Genomic DNA, 17,339 nt, shown 5'->3' with positions numbered 1-17,339 from the left:
ACGATCGGCAACGGTGAGAGAATCCTTTTATACGTCGGGTACGCTTTCTCCGGCGCACTTTTGTCACGTCGGTCGCTAGACTTCTTTATCATTGCGTGTGATAAAATTGCCACCATTTCGGAACCGACGCTACGAGGTGGAGGTCAGTACGCCCCCTTATCAGACACGGGATTTCCATAAGTGTTCGTACGAGGGTTGTGAAAGTTTTTCCGCTACCAAAACTGACATTTCTCACGAAAGCTGGTGTCAGCTGTAGGTCACGATTATTGCACAAAAGTGTTCTTGTTTTTACTCGGTAGGCTTCGTTCGGCTAACTTTCCATTCTATGTTGCTCCAATTCTGCACTTCCTTTGCATTGTATGTCTAATTGTACGGCCCAACAGCAACCAATGAATTGCTTGTTGGTGTTTGTGGGTGTGCGAGTGTGGACACGATATCAATCATTGTATATGGTGAAAGAGTGATAAACGGTTCCTTCCTCGGGCAACTTCGGGATGCATCTCACCGTGGAATGTGTTTTGGATGCTAGCAACGAAAACGAGAAACAAATATTAGAAATCCATTGATAAATTAAAGTATGACGTGAACAACAGCAACTGATAAATGAGGTGAATGTAAACAATCGCCGGCAGACGAAGGTTTCCGGTTGTTATGACGAAAGAAGGTAGTACATCATAGCTGTTCAGGGCAACATGTGGTTGAACACATTTTTGTGTGATGCAGGTTTGAGATATGATTGATGTTTTATTTTTTCTGTGCCTCTTTTTCTTGGTCCAATTACGTGCTAGGTCACGCTTGCTAAATGATGACTTTCTAAACTCATGCCTTCAACTACCCAGCAAGGTATTCTGGCTACGTGAGGTTGTTGATGCAGACGAGATGGAATGTAAATCCTTTATTTTGCAATTGCTAACATCAATGGATGATACTCTAATTTTACACAAACTCCCTTTTTCGATGTTTGGAATGTCAAATGTATAACAAATTCAAAAATGGTTGAAATAGAAATGGTAGAACAGAATATGAATGCCGAAAACTTTATCTTAATTTTGCATCTAAAATTATCGACCCACTTTCCAATCCGTACCAGGCCACTGCGAATAAAGTATTACAAAACGAGATTAAACTTTGCTTTTCTTCCGAAAGAATGACCTGGCTGTATTGTTTAAAACTACTTTACACACAAAAAAATACTTCCACATTAGTTGGAAGACATGTCCTCCTCCGAACCGTGAAAGGGCGCCTCTGCTCACATCCCAAGTGTTGGTACTGGAGTGTCCCAGCTTAGTGAACACACGATCGTGTTTCGTAAAATTTATCTCCCGTCTGGGTTGTACTCAAACAGTTTCATTAATTTGTTTTCATATAAAATAGATCCACCGGAATTCTTTGTTCCTGTTAGGGAAATTTGAATCGTTTACAAAACGTGTTCATAATTTAAACGCATGTCGACTCTGCTAGTCGGTCGTTCAAAGCGAAGTCGACATCAACAACCAAGGTATGTTGTATGCAAGTCAACAGCTGTAAAGCAAGCTCAAGCATACAACAATGCATGAGATGCTTGTCTTGCACGCAATGTTTGAAGAATTACCTCTCGGATTGCGAATAGCCCAAATGGGTAATTTTTCGATTGACCGAAGGCGTTCTTGCTTAGATTTAAATATGTAGATTTCATTTGAAATAATGAGCTCATAATTTCGTACTTTTTTTAATTCGATCAATTAGCATAATAAAAAAATAATTAGCTTTCGGTAAAAAATACGTTAATTTTCACACAGCAGGATGTGTTATCGGATCCCGTCCAGACCGTTCCCCAGTATGCCAGCTGTGCTATCCAGCTGTCGATAAAATTAAGACGAAGAGCCAGAAATGGCAGACCAAGCCTCTCGAGCAGTGGTGAGAATAACAACACTTTTGAAATAGTTTATTCAGTCGATTAAATAATGACCACCAACGGACGGACAACGGAAATGAATAAAGGGAATGGAAATGAATAAAAATAAATCAGCTAGTTCCTGTACAAAATCATGATCAAAACTTGAAAATTAACTAAAAGTTTGACATAAGATAACCCAGTTGCAAAGCTGCAAGTAAATAGTTTTTGATTTCATGTGGATTATGCCTATCGAGAAGTTTTACTTTATTTTATTGTAGTTTATGAGGTGCTTTTGATAAAAAGTCTCAAAGGCTTATTTTTCAGTTTGCAATTATGCTTAATATAATCCAACTAAATTTGAACCAAACTACATTCTCCCTCGACTTTGAATACAAGATCAAAACTCTTGTTTTGGCAATTTAACACAAATACAGAATTTAAAAAGGGGAAATCAAGTAATATCCTGAATGAAAAGATAGAAAAATGAACAACCACAAATAATAACAATCATTATAGTCGTTGAACGAATTTTAAGGTGTTAAAAAATTTGAATTTCACAATTACACGCAGCTTGCGTACAAGATGAATGACGTCAATTCGTACCCATTTAGGTAATTTAACCCTTGGGGTGAGAAATACTCTAACAAAAGATAAAGTTCGAGAAAAATTTTAGTATATTTGTGGAAAATAATATTCACACGGAAGGACTGGGGTTCAAATCCCATGCGGACCGTTACCTCGTAGTGAGGACTGAGAATCGGCATTAAATGGCCTGCGTAACTCATAAGGTAGTTAAATAAAACAAAAACAACGAAAGAGAGAGAGAGAGAGAGAGAGAGAGAGAGAGAAAGAGAGAGAGAGAAAGATAGAAAAAGAGAGAGAGAAAGAGAGAGAGAAAAAGAGAGAAAGAGAGAGAGAAAGAGAGAGAGAGAGAGAGAGAGAGAGAGAGAGAGAGAGAGAGAGAGAGAGAGAGAGACCGGCCCGGTGGTGTAGGCGATAGAAGCGCCGGGAGGTGTAGAAGCGGACTTTACACGACAGGGCCGGGATTCAAATGCAATCTGAACGTTCCCCCCGTATTGAGGACTAACTACGAGGCATCGGCAAGTCTAGTAATTTGTTGGCCCGCGTAACCTAGAAGGTCTTTAAGCCATGAATAACAAGAAGTATCTGAAATTGTTCTGGATTTCTGGAGGTGTTTTTACTCTAATTTTCCAGTATCTCATTTATTATTTTGTGCTTCCGTAAGACAGAACTTGCACCAAATCCCACCTGGACTATTCTTCTATCCCAAAATTTGATTGGATAATCTATAAAAAATATAAATAGCTGTAATGATCAATTATATGACCGGTTGAATCGAGCAGTATAAAAATAAAAGTTTAATGTGTTTTATAGACGCTTAAAAATACGTTAGTACTTCATTTTGTCCTTTACAATCGTCACCTTCATTCCAGGAATTATTTATGAGGAAAAGTTAATACAGAAATCATTTGCCACTATATTAAAACATGAAGCCAGTTCGATGCCGACTAAAAAAAAATAAAACCAAGCAAATGAAATGGCCCCATTACACATTCCCTCTTAAAAAAAAAACATCAATCACCAGCAAATACCGAAAGAAAAACGAATCTTTCGTCTGTATGGAGCATCCAAGACAAGCGCCCTATCGCGAAAGAAACGATTGTGATGTTGAGGATGGAAATCAATTTCCAACAAAATAATATTTACCAAGATATAATTCAATTCGATCGCATCGATTTGGCCGTCATTGATGTGGGGGTAAGCAGCATGCGTACAACAACAGTCCAAAAAATGGAGCGTGAACATGATGTGGCCATCCCACTGTGATTGATGACACCGGAAGCAGACGTAGAGACGGAGATGTGCAAAAATGGTACGGAAAAAGGGGGCATAAAGCATGAGGTGTAACTCGTTGGAAGTTAAGTGGTGAAGGACGTTTACAGACACTGTGTGCCAATGCAATCGTGCGTACTGTCATCGGATATCATATTTGGTTTAGTTTTAAGTAAGAAAACATTCACTTCTGTCGAAATCATTATTTTTTATAGTCAGCGGAACAAATTAAACATTTAATTTTTTTTTTAAGGAAAACTTGACCGATTCGATTTTATACTAGGTAATATTATATGGATGTTTTTCAGAGAAAACATTCAAATTGCTTACAAGAATATCGAAAGATTAACAAACACAATCTTGCTAATAAACCATTGCGGAAAGACCTGATCGGATTCTTCTTTCTCGACAGTATTGTAACTGAAGGATCAACTTTTATATTTCTGCAATTTCAAATGTGTATGATTAATGTAGTTGTGATTGTATTATGTCATTGCCATCATCATATCAAAGCCCCTATTGGATGATCGGAGCCGGATAATGTTGTTTCTGCTAAAATGAAACACAAACATACGGCACTCGTGCAATGTGGCACACAAAACCACCACCTACTCGAGAGTCGTTTTTAATAGCGTCACAATGGAAAACAAATACGTCTTTATGGATTCCGTTCCCGGGGAAGGTTCCGAGCAAATGGGGCACCGTACAGGCCACGGCACACAGCAAGACAGTTGTTTAAGCGGCCGGTGAAGAAAATGAAGTTTCGTGCGAAGACATTACATATACCAGCCAGACTTGCTGTTTACTTCCTCTCAACTACGAATACGACAGTGGCCGGATTTAATTTGACACAAAACCAACAGATGTTGCTCAATGACAAGCCGCCTGAATAGATTGCTCTAAAGCTTAACATCAATTAAGCATATGCCGGGCCCCAAGTTAGTTTGCCAGAGTTTACCAAAGGGTAAGTGGTGACGGAACAGGGGGCTAATAGTGTCAAATGTCAAACCAATCAATTTGGTTTGCTGCGTGGATGAAAGCACAATCGGAATGTTGTATTCACTACAATGTTGCATCGGTGGATTGATTCACTTTCATCAAAGCACATTCCGGGTTGTTTTGCGTGTGGCTCGAGATGAATGTTTTGGTCACATTTTTGGGTGATATGCATTCCAGAAATAGTTGTGCTGATTGGACATAAATGAAACACTTCAAAGGTTTCGCTTCTGCTGTTGCAACACACAAACTATGCTTCATCGGGGACTGGGCGCCTCCATGAAGCAATCAGGCGTTTACATTGGGTACCAGGCGCCTCCATTTGTGGTCGGGTGCATCTAGTATAAATTGATTTTTTTTTTGTCGTAAGTTTACTTCAAAAGGTTGATTTTTTTTAATTTATGTGTAATACAATGTGGGCGAAAGATTAAATTGATAGTTCCTATCAACGGTTTCAATTGAACAGTGTATCATATTCTCCACATAAAACGGTACAAATAATTGTTCTGTAGTTCATATCAATTTCAAATAAAACGTGCAATATATTTCCCATATAACGCTAATTGTACTAACAATCAGCATGGCGCTATTGAAAGGCAAATGCTATAAATTATATTGCAGTTTACTGTTTGTGTAAAAACTTTTCCCAATCGGTAGCACGGTGAGTATAATCTCATCCATTCGAATAAATACGACATGTAATAAATACCCATCAATAATACAACAATCATGAGTTCGTCAAAATGAATGTGATGAATGTGTGAATGTGGCGAACAAATTAATTTTCATACAAAGAACCAAACGTATCACTTTACAGTAAATTCTGATATATTTTTTCCTCATCTTGAATTCATATCGGTTTACAAGTTTTTTTTTACATTTCTGTTTTTAACTTTCTTTCAAAGAGCACACACACGCCATACTGAGAGATGAAATTAAAACGAAACATTTATGGTTAATGTTGTGGAGTGGTCTTCATCTCATATCTTTACGGTTTAAATTCATGTACTCTTTCGTGTAGTTTTGTTAAAAGGATTTTTTTAACTTTTCGTTTAATCAAATTTGATCTCATTTAATAAATTTTATTACAGCAAGACATCTCTTTCCTTAACTGTATTTCGTAGAATTTTTTCTTTCTTTTTGCGGTTGTTATTGTAACGAATAGCTTACATTTATTTGCTACATCTTTGTCTGTTTGTTCGAGCGATGCTAGTTTGCCTACAGTTAAGTGTGTATGTGCTCGGGTTTGGTTTTTGGCTTCTTAGCACGGCCTAGACACTATCCGTCTAGGATTGTTGTGTGTTTTATTTATTAAATTCACGTTGGCAAATGACACAGTCATTAATAAACGATCAGAATAAGTTTTCTTTTAGTTCCAGTGTTCCTTTTACCTTCTAAACCATTAACTACGTAACATTTATGATTATTTATTCGTTTGCTATCATTATCCGTGCAGAAAAGTACATATTTATATCCGTCGGCAACAGTGAACAGGGACGTTAAAGCGGTCGTGCTTCACTGTTTTTCACTAGAATGCGTGGGAAACGCATTGAACAGCGGTGTAAACGGAACAAAAGCAATTACAATATCTACATACAGGTTCAAGGAATACGTGTTAAACGTTCTTCGATATAGCGTCAAAGGGACAGGAACAGTTTTAATTTGTTTTCTTAGTAAAAAATATTTTAAAAAATTCCTCTTGCCTATTATCATTCCAAGTAGCGTATCGTTTTACAAACGTAGGCAACAGGTTTTTGGCCATTACGCGACGATTTTTTTTGCGCACAGTAACTTAACATATCTACACCGATAGAATCATTATTAAAGCTAAACCGAATAACCGATGGTTTGCCGTCGGCTTAAAGGATCTCGTCCGCCGGTGCCTCAATGTCATCGGGAAACTCGGCGTCCATCGTCGCGTGAAACCCATTGACCGATACCGGCTGTCGGTGGGTAGTGTGACCGTTTTTTGCGGTTGACCCGATGACCGACGGTTTACCATCCGCCACCAGCGGGCACAGCTCAGCGACCGGTTCCGGCCGGAAGTGTACCCTTTGCACTGTCGCTGCGGTGTCGGTGGTTGTGGGGACGATAGTGACGATCGGTTGTGGATCAATAGCCGAGGAACATTGGTCGCGAACCGCGTTGTCGGGCGGCCGTGTCGGGATTGTGCTGGTCACCGGTTCCGACGGTTCGGAGGTGGAAGCGAGAAGCAGCGAACGCTTCCGGGTGGTGCGGTTGGGTAACGGTTTACGGGCGGATTTGGTTGGGCCACGGTCGGTGTACTCCTTTAGTCAAACCTTCTCCTCACCGGGCACTGGTGGACCGCAACGGACGAACTGCAAGGTGACCGGCTGTGATTAGAGTTGGGGATTTATTTTACACTTCGGACAGTACAAACATTTAACACACGAAGAGAGCGAGAGATATAAATACAGTGAAAGAGAGAGAGAGAAATACAGACAGAGAGAGAGAGAGAAGAGAGTGGAGAGCGAATGAAGAGAACACCAACAGTGTGTATGTGTGAGTGGGACGGGGTAACAGAACGGGCAGTAAACGTGGAATAGAAGTAGTAGTAGTAACAATAGCAGAAGGAACAGACTACCAGAGGAGGTGATTAAAGAAACGGAAATTTGAGACTAAAATACACAACAATTATGAAAAATTTGCCATTATCCTGTGTGAACGTGAGAGACAAACAAGAAAGTGCAACTGGAACACAAAATGTTATTATAGAAAAATCAATTAACGAATGAAAGCACAGAAAAAAGTGGAAAGTAATTAAAACATTGTAAAACAATTCAAAAGCTGATGAAAAATCTAGTGAAAATTGAACGAAACAACAAAAGTAAAAGCGAACCACACCATAACAAGGAAACAATGAAACTCTATTAATAATGTTAGAGTTGGATACACAAAATATGAACTAAATACAACGAAAAAGAGGTAGTTAAACTAAGGGAAAAGAAACATAAGCTGTGCTATAGACAAAAACACGATAAAACTCAGTACAATATTTTTTTGAAATAAAAAAAAGAAAGATAAAAACAGGAAGAAAAGTTGCTATTTCATGAGACTTAAAATGAACACTGTTTTAAATTCGTATATGTTGTGAGTGTGTGTTCGATTTAGTTTTGTCTTTTGTAATGTCATATTTCATTCGTGAAGAAACAAACAAAACAAACGGACAATCAATCGGTTTTTTTTCTTGTTGTATTAGGTGCAATGAAAATAAAGATACTTGCATTCAATTTCATTTAAAAACTCGTCTCAGATATAGCGTAGGACTGAAAGTATAGCACGAAAGAAGAAAAAGAGAAGAAAAGAGGGAAATAGAAAGAGAGAGAAAGAGAGAGAGAGCGTGACAGAGATACAATTTCGAGCGGAAAACTATACAACAAACGAGTAAGAATGGGAATGGATGGGGCAGTGATTGGGGTAGTCTGAAGGGAGACAGTGAACTGAGCACTGTTCGTTCGTCCGTTCTGGTTCGAGCTTAACCCAAGGTAACGACGAAGGTGAGATAAAGCGAAGACCTAGCGAAAGGTGTGTTATTTATCGTGTCTCTTCTAATCCCTGCACTATCGTTCCCCGGTGCATCGTAATGGTGGCACATGTGGATGCACGCTCCACCTGTAGCAGCGCCATCTAAATGGCTATCAGGAGTGTTAACGGTGGCCACGAGAATAAACACTGCACGGTGCCGAGTTAAGTTTTGATTTAAACTACACCCCAGCGACGGAGAGAATGATTCAGGGATATTCACAGAGGGTGCCGCCGCGTCGAAGGGATACACAAAACGGGGTTTGTGGGGTTTGTTTAAACTAGAGCGCACACTGGAATGGATGTCAGGGTTGGCTAACGAGAGCACCATGACTCGCTAGCTGGCGTGAGATAAGAACGTTTTGTCCCTAATTAGAACTCCTCTAGAACTATAATGACTTGGGCGATTTCTGGGGACGCTTTGCTACGCTAAAATGGAAGCCCGTTTTAATGCAAAATCAATTCAACGCAAACACGTATCTCGTTGCTGTTCGTGCATATGCATCATACTACCATAACATACGCGTGTGTTGGTGGTGGCGGTGCTGTGTGTGGGTAGGAAAGCTGTGGTGTGCTATTTCAAAAAAAAAAAACAAAGGAACAAAACAAAACGAAAGAAAATCAAACCATTCAACAAGGGTTGCGTTAACGTACTTACGGACACTTGCGTCGCGGTGTAGGAGTTGGCGCGGGTACGCAGGAACACGGTGCGCCACTTGCGCTTCACTTGTGCGATCACCTCACCGTTCAGGAAGCAGAAAAGAACCGCCACAAACAGGCCCTGGGAGAAGGTTAAAACAGCACGAAAGTCACATCAGGCGAGATTTGGTTTTCCGCAGTTTAGTTGGTTTGAGCAAAACTAAACTGAACTTACCTGAAACGAGGACGTGCAAGCAAGCATCGTTTCGTACGTTCGTTCGTACGGATGACCGTTGCCGGGACGAAACGGCGTAAGTATGTACTGGAGCCCGAGCAGTGGAACAAGAAGGAGTGTTGCGCTGTGGAGTATAAAGATGTTTTCTAATTACTGGTGAATATCTCTCACTAAAATAGATTTTAAAAAACAGGAATAGAACTTTTCATCGTTATTTTGTTCGATAAAAGCGTAAAGGATTGAGATTTAACATTATTCACATAACAAAACAGATCCAAACTTTGCCCCTGTTTAGGAAGAAAAGTTACTGCGCTGTCTTTCAAACATGTTTTATGCTAAATGAATGACAGTTCCAAAGAAGGCACGCATTATTCTTGACCATACCTCAATGTTTTAATTAATCGTACATTTGAAATAATTTGAGATACAGTTGAAATAAGTAAAGTTAATAACATAAAAAGTTAAGAAAATATACAATTGTTTAACATGTCTCGGACGATAAAAGTACAAATTATGAAGAACAAAATTCTACTTTTCCTTGGATTAAGCACCTTCTATGCCACGCTGCCATTTGGTGACTTACTAGACTTCCTGATACCACGTTGCTGGATAGTCAGTCATAGGGAGGAACGGAACGAATGGGATTTGAATCCTGCCTTGGGAAAGGCCGGAGACGTTGCTGTTGCCCGTGCCACCCGAAAGAAAATAATTCTAATCATCGAGTAGACCAGGGCTCGGCAAATTTTTAAGGCAAAGGGCCAACTTTTATGAACGATCGAGAGTCGCGGGCCAGCAGAATGCATAATTTTGTTTATGTACTCAAATAGTTCCGCCTTCAAATCGTAGTTAAGAAAAAACGTGTTAAGATTATTTTATGTAAATCAGTACAAATTTGAAATATTATAGAAATATTAAACTTTAAGATATTCAATGTTTGTAAACGAAGAGTTTCTCCGCATGTTTCAAAATCAGGCGAGCCGGAATGATCGCTACTGCGGACCACATTTGGCCCGGGGGCCGGACTTTGCCAACCGCTGCAGTAAACCAAGCGATGCAAAAGTGACTACTTCATTACTGTTTCAAAATACAGACACAAGCACTAGAGATTTTTTTTATTCAAGAAAGATGACCAGATTGTATTGCTACTTAGAATGTTTCAAGGAGATAAAAAAAATTTAAAAGCTAGTCTATTTTCAAAGATTTGTCATTTGATTGTGAATGAAGTTTCCAGTCGAGTCTTAACGAATCTTTTCTTTTTCTTAACGACTACGAGATTACGCCGGCTATCTTGTAGCTTATGTACATTCACTGATTCCACGTAGTTGGATAGTCAATCTTCACCACGGAGGAACAATCTTCATAAGATTTGAACATATCGTGTGAAGACCGGCGCCGTATTTAGCTCTACTTCCGCGAAGTGCTTTTTGGAATTTAGGAACAAATTTTAGAGCCTCATTCATGGGAGCGATTTTTGAAGCGAACGTTCCCAGCAACTTACAAAAAACCATATTCGGAGCGTAGTTTATAGGAACATTTGAACTGTTTTTGGAACGGTGTTGAAATGAAATAATTAAACACGGTGTTCTTCCTCCAGTGATCCAGCTACGTGGTATCGTTAAATTTACTAAGTCATTGTATGGCCAGCATGGCCTCGGGGGTGGTAAAGTCAAGAAGAAATATAACTATTTGGCAGCAACACCAAGAGTTGATTTTACGCATAGATAAATGTAAGGAGGTGGAAGAGAAGTAAAAAGAGAGAGGTTTTATCTGAGCAGTACTTCACTTTATTGATTGTTCACACTTTGGTGGTTGGCTTCCGACTGCCGAGCGTATTCCCAACGCTCAACCTTCGCCGCACTTTCTTCCATTTGACATTTGGCAGTGCTGCCAAATATTCCCATTTTTAATTCTTACATAAATAAAGATCGATTCATACAATTGCTTTTATAAGAGAAAACTAATTTCATAACTAGGTTAAGCAATTCTGCGTGTAACTCTTGTCAAACATTAATTAAACTAATTAGAGATAAAGTTGCTTCATCTCTAGCATCGCAAATAGATATGCAAAACAATATTAAATGCAATAATGATGAGTGACGCTAGTGAAACACTGGATAGTATGATAAGAGAAACTTTATCACGATCGTATCGTAAAACTGTAACCATGCTCACACTCTATTCTACACGAATAAGAGTAATTTTGACCTGATCTAAATGCAACCACCCCATAAGGCCATAACACTTGGCCAACTGGACAAAAGCTGTTCAGACTGTTTTTACTATTCCTAATCAACATGACTAATCATACCGACCGGGATCGGGTTGCTTATAATGGCAACTTTTGTCCCGAAAGTAGACAATTTTCATTACCAAACACACCCGTGTGTGGTGGTAATCATGTCCGGTAGACACAACCTCATGAAAGTAACTTCCCAAGCAAAGCTCTGAAATTCATTTCATTCAAACAGCAAAAAGTTTTTGCAAAACAGTCGAGATACAATGTACAGGTAGCAGAACGACTTTTCGAATAAAGAGACGCAACAGAAAAAAGACTGAAATGAAACTCCAGCAGCAGCAGTGTTTCATCCCCATACTTACCGGAAGGCTTGTAGAATCGTTCTCGACGGACCGGCACCCTGTGGACCGGCCGGAGCCTTTAGCTTCAGCAGCAACACTCGCATGATGTTGAACAGGAACACCAGATTCAGCAGCATCGAAATGCACACCGGGCCGACGAACACCTTGTTGAAGGAACTATCGTTCATCCAGCATCTGAGAGTGGAAAACCGAGAGTCGGCAGCAAAAAGACAGAGAAAAGCAAAACTTGAGTAAAACGTTCCAACAGTACCGAGAGATTAGAGGTTAAAGGGGGTTTGTTTTATGCAAAATGAATAAATGAATGCCACACGAAACGGTGGGAAGTAACAGGATTGCGCTTCGCAATGTTTGTAATGCCATGCCGGAAGGAAAGCATGTGTTTGCTGGCAGTAAAAAAGGGCAACACACCACACGAGGAATTTACATTGTTTAGGTAAGATTTTTCCTTTTTTTTTGCGTGCTGGCTACAATGTCTGCCGGATGTTGCAAAAATTTAAATAAAATGAAAGTGGAAAAATTTACGTAATTTATGGTTGCAAAAACAACCCCATAAAGCATGTGTAGATAGTGTACGTCACGTACGTGTGTAAAGAAGGAAATGAATTAAAATAAATTTAAAAATGCAATTGATGCAATTTACTTTCGATCATATCCGGACGCCATCACAACGAACGCCATAACTATCAGTATCCATGCTAGTGCAAAAAAAAAAAAACGAAGAAGTGCCAATGCAAATGCGATTGCAAATATAGCTTTTAATTGGATCATCAATCGCAAACACATCAACGTCCGTCTGTCCGCCAACATCCGGCACTAGGAGCCATGGAACCGATTGACGTTTATGATGGCAACCGGAGGGTATCCATTATACGGAATGAGTTTTTATTTATTCAATACACTCAACGCACACATACCCATACACACACACACATACTTCACCTTCACTGCGTCTTTACTTACTCTATTGTATCGTTCGGTGGGCTGACGTAGCCTCGCAGAAACCCGTACAGAACGATGAAGAAAGCTGGCGAGCCCCAACCAAGCGCTAGCAGCCATTTGAGAAGCTTCTTCTCCGACACGAACGCCGACACCAGCACCGTGTGCAGATAGAAACCTTCGCACAGCATCCAGGAGTAGTTGGTCAGAAGGAAGTAGTGCAGCACCAGGTGCAGCGTTATACAGCCAGCCTGGACGCGGAAAACGATGGGAAGGAAACGATAGATTGTTAATGTGAAAGTGTCAGTGTCTGCGTGTGTCTGAAGTGGTTCGGTTTGACCGTAGCTTACACCGCTTTGCTGCAGGAGATCGAGATCGGTCAGGACCAGCCGGTACCACAGCAGCCAGAGGCAGTTATTGCAGGCAAAGGATACGAACAGGTTCATGTGTAGCGTTATTCGTGCGCATTTCAACGATCTGGAAGCGGAGATGAAGCGATAGAGAGAGAGTGAGAGAAAGAGAAAGAGAGAGAGAAAGAGAGAGAGAGAGAGAAAACGGAAATGTGTTGTAAGGCACAAGGATATAATCAAATAGCACGGTGGGAAGTGTATTATTGAATTTCGCTTTTCACCCTCAAAAGGTTAGTGTCGTTTCCCGGGGTTGGGCTTTTCCGATGGTGTGCTGCATCGGAAGGTTGGTAACCATACCGTCACGCTGATGGAAACATTAATCGTGGTGATCCTGGGAAGGCTAAGCATAATGCGGCCACCTGCAAAATCTGGCCGGGTAGTGTAGGTTTTAATAAAGACTACAAGCTTTGCTGACATTATCAACCGGATGCAGTGGATTAACCGATGGTCGCAGGGGTTATTATGAACTTTTGTTCTTCCTTTATTGAAAATCATCTTGAACCAGGTTTGAAGATGCATATTTATTTTTTCAGTCAATTTTTCTTTACCGAAAACATAGCACAATATAATGTTCAAATAGAGCATTCAAGTGGATTTAGGGCATTCAGTGGCACTAAGAATTTCGTCTGAAGCATGGAGAAAAATTCTTAAAATATTCATGAAGAATAGTTATAGGAAGGAAACATTGTTATGATTTGTTGTGCTCGTCAAAATTGTCAAAATTTGCATGAACTTTTAATGTCCAGTAATTTGAATTTGGTGTACACTGAGCGACATAAAAATAGGATTACTCTTTCTGAGGGATCAAGTGATGTCTACATTACATAAAATAAGATATGAAACTGCATCTTTACTACATTTTCGTAGACAATAGTCAGCGAAATCATGAAGCGGCTTGGCATGTGTACTTGACTTGACTTGACTAAAGACATCTCGCACGAAAATTAGAGTGATTAATAAAGTTCTGTTTTGGTTCGTCTCTCAACCCGGGAATGGTTCTATCCAGTGTTAAAAAATTTATCTCTATGACTACCTTACATCTAGTCAAAGTTATCAAACTGTTTGTTGTTTAATGTTTTTGGAAAGCATAGACTAAAAGATTCCTACGAGACACAGATCCACAGAATATCATGGTTTTCCAGATCCACCCAGAGCACACTAGACTTTAACCAGTTAAGAGTTACGGATTGCGGAACTGTCCTGCTGATAAAGTAGTATTGAATCATAAAAAAAAATTGTCTTAAACGATGAAGAATCGATGACTATCATTTAGATGACACCTTTCAACATATTTATCGTTCAGTTCTACATCAGTAAAAACATTACAAAATTTAGATTTTATTGCACCAGAATATAGCTTCTCGTCCCACGTATAGCTGTTAAGCACGTCTTTGGTATGTGAATGAAAGATTTCCTGACCCCAAAAAAGAAGCCTGAATCAGGGAATGTTTCGACTTGCAGTTTTCCTCAGATCTTAAAGTGCTATACTCGTCCTTTTGTTACGAAATAAGACTAAGTGAAGGTTTTCTTCTGCAACTTTTTGAAAACAACTTAAGCTTCAGTGAGAATTATCTTCAATTGCCTGAATACAGACCTCACATATTTGCCAATTGCGAAGGACAGCTCGTTTGACAAGGTTGAAAAAGATTAAAACAACGTCCCTAACTGAAAACAAAAAAGGATTGATCTATAAATTTCGCAGATTTTGTTGGAAATTTGGTGGTGCTATTCATACTTTGGCCTGTGTAGCAGCGCTACAAATCTAGATTCAAAACATAAACATAAAACTCCACCATATCGTTATATAGCGTTCAAAGTATGCGTTTGCCATAGAATTCGTTTTGAAGTTTTTAATTCTAAACATATTTTGTAGTACATTAACAGGAGACTTATTATCGGTTATCAGTTTTGTTCTATCTTCAACAATGCGTCGCCCACTATAATGTCCGCCGAATGTCAGCAGAATGCTTTCGTAGTTGTCACCATTTAAAATTGAATCCCAACCGAGCCAGCTCCTTTAACGGAGGCCAGCTCCATCAAATAAATACGTGTATAAACGACGTTAAGGAAAGTCAGTAAAAGCATACAAAGAACTCTCGAGGTTTTAGTGCCAAATAAGAAAAAAGATAAATGGTTCTTGAAATGCAATGTGCACGTTATCAAGGCATTTACACGATTTTGCCATAATCGATACTTGTTACTAATTGTCAGCTCGGTTACATGCCAAAATCCTTCAAAGAATCAAACGCAAACAATTCAGCACTCATTAAGACCTCCGATATATGGACAGGCGGTAATAGCTGCCCAACCTTCAATTCTAACCATAGCTGAAACTCAATCCTCAATCCAAACTCTTTCTCTGTTCGGTGTGTTGTAACTTAACCCTAATGAGCATAAAACGAAATTCATTAACCTCCGCCCGAGCGCTGAAATAAGCGCTTACCTAAAGTAGCTTAAAATAGCGAGCGATAGCAGGATAGCTATCAGCGAGATGGCATATCCGGTTTCGTATATTAGGTTCACCTGTTTCCGCCACTGTATCGATGTGAAGGCATTGAGAGAGAGAGAGAGAGAGAGAGAGAGAGAGAGAGAGAAAGTGAGAAAAAATGGACGTTAAAAACGTTAAAAAAACAAACGATAACGTTAGTGTAAGTGATCGGTAATGCTTCTTCCCCTACCTCATAGTCGTCCAGGTTGATGCAGGTTGTGTAGTTGGACCAGCTCTTATTCGTCTCCGGATGCCGGAACCATTCACCATTCTCGCCGCACACCTTGTGCGCGAATCCTGCCGGCGAGAAGGATGTAAAAAGTGCTCACTCTAGAATCGCGATAGGAAAATCGATCGAAAATGGCGGTATACTTACTCGTTGGATCGAAACCTGATATGAAGCTGGGACAGAGGGCGTACGCGGAGGTGCCTGCAGCCGTGTCCGGCCAACACAACCATCCATCCCACGTTCCGGGACAGAAGAGACCTGCGCTCAGGAAGGGAATGAGAAAAAAGCAACGCACCAATAAAGACATCACTTTGGCGTGGTAAGAAACGTTATTTCCTTCTTCCAGACGAACGGACGACCGGGATCGATAGTGCAACAATAATAATTCAACCTTCTAATTAACTGTAAATCCAATCATTATGCACTCTCGGATGCATTTGCTGCCCCTCACTTGCTTACAAGCTTCTTTCACATCCACTGCTTCGAGCGTGATGCATAGAGCCGCATTTTCTTACACTTTGCAAGCATGCCGGCGAACCGATGCACTGCTCCGATGCTTCTTCATCATTAATCAGATAAACTTTTAATTGGATTTTCACCACGATTCTATCTTTTGTTTGCGTTTCGTCGGTGGTGAGTTTTCCGGTTCGGGTTTCCCATCTCCGCCCCAAGCAGAAAGCAAATACTTCAGCTTGTTACGGTCGCCTCACTTACCCGCTATCGTCGTGTCGACGGTTTGGTTCAGCGTCTCCAGACACTCGAGCCGTTTTTGTGCGATCTCATCCACCGATGCATCGGTCGTCGTACTGAGCGCCATGCTGTTGCTGCTGTTTTCGAATGGTGGAAAGCGATGTACGAGGATTCAGGCGAAAGCGTGTTTTGAGTGAAGTTTGCTAAGAAAATGTGTCTCAATTTGTAGTGTGTGTGTGTGGGTGTGTCTGTGTGTGTGTGTGAAGGATCAGGGTTTTGTCACTTGCAGCAGCGTCCCGGGATGGCTTGCTACGTGTGTATTTGCTTAAGGGAAAGCATATTCTACCGCTTGTTGCGTGTCAATACGGAACGGTGCCATTCTGAAACGAGAAGCGGAAGAGATGTTGTGCTGTAAATTAGTTTCCTGCCGGGAACAGAAATTCTGATACGCGAGTTGTGTGTTAATATGGCGTTCAATCAAGCATGGTAGCTTCCGGTATGTAAAAAGGGTGCTTTCGTTAACGTTCTTGTAAGAACCCTTTGCTAAATGCATCAACTCAATATTGAAGTACATATTTTACACGAAAAAGTATTTCAGTATTATTTAATCCCAAGCAAAAGCTTGCCAAGTGTCCAACACTCTAACGATTCTGGTAAACAAAAATAGTTTTATGTTTCTAAACATAAGGTTCTGCCTGGATGAGTTTAGGGGCTACAACTTCGACAAAAATTTTATCCTTGGAATAACGTAATCGAAGTTGGATAGTCGGTCATTTCTCATTAAACCATAAAAATAATAATAAACAATTGGTCTAGATAACATAAAGAAATTCGACACTATTGTG

At 40.1% G+C, this 17,339-nt stretch overlaps 1 protein-coding gene across 6 annotated transcripts; it reads right to left on the bottom strand.

Moving 5' to 3' along the window:
- Positions 1-6,851: 6,851 nt before the first annotated feature.
- Positions 6,852-16,625, bottom strand: LOC126564765 (calcitonin gene-related peptide type 1 receptor). 6 transcript variants are annotated; one of them, XM_050221866.1, is made up of 10 exons: positions 16,519-16,625; positions 15,952-16,062; positions 15,766-15,872; positions 15,531-15,622; positions 13,028-13,154; positions 12,702-12,928; positions 11,742-11,915; positions 9,144-9,267; positions 8,924-9,050; positions 6,852-7,080 (listed from the first exon to the last, which is right to left on the bottom strand). In XM_050221866.1, exons 1-10 carry the CDS (start codon positions 16,619-16,621, stop codon positions 7,034-7,036), a joined length of 1,239 nt encoding a protein of 412 aa, XP_050077823.1. In that variant the 5' UTR covers positions 16,622-16,625; the 3' UTR covers positions 6,852-7,033. The 6 variants fall into 6 exon arrangements, with proteins under 6 accessions (XP_050077823.1, XP_050077825.1, XP_050077822.1 ...); XM_050221868.1 differs by having other exon boundaries at positions 6,852-7,065; XM_050221865.1 differs by having other exon boundaries at positions 8,928-9,050.
- Between the last annotated feature and the right edge of the window lie 714 nt (positions 16,626-17,339).

This window comes from Anopheles maculipalpis, chromosome 3RL (assembly GCF_943734695.1).
Source record: "Anopheles maculipalpis chromosome 3RL, idAnoMacuDA_375_x, whole genome shotgun sequence".
NCBI classification, from domain to species: Eukaryota; Metazoa; Arthropoda; class Insecta; order Diptera; family Culicidae; genus Anopheles; species Anopheles maculipalpis.
This window is presented reverse-complemented; position numbering and strand designations above follow the sequence as displayed.

Bases quoted from the DNA above. Each gene is read 5' to 3' on its own strand.
- LOC126564765 (XM_050221865.1), bottom strand. From the start codon at position 16,621: ATGGCGCTCAGTACGACGACCGATGCATCGGTGGATGAGATCGCACAA. The intron at 11,916-12,701 runs GTAAGTAAAGAC...TTCCACTCTCAG, and splicing joins CCACCGAACGATACAATAGA to ATGCTGGATGAACGATAGTT. The intron at 9,051-9,143 runs GTAAGTTCAGTT...ACCTTCTCCCAG, and splicing joins CTTGCACGTCCTCGTTTCAG to GGCCTGTTTGTGGCGGTTCT.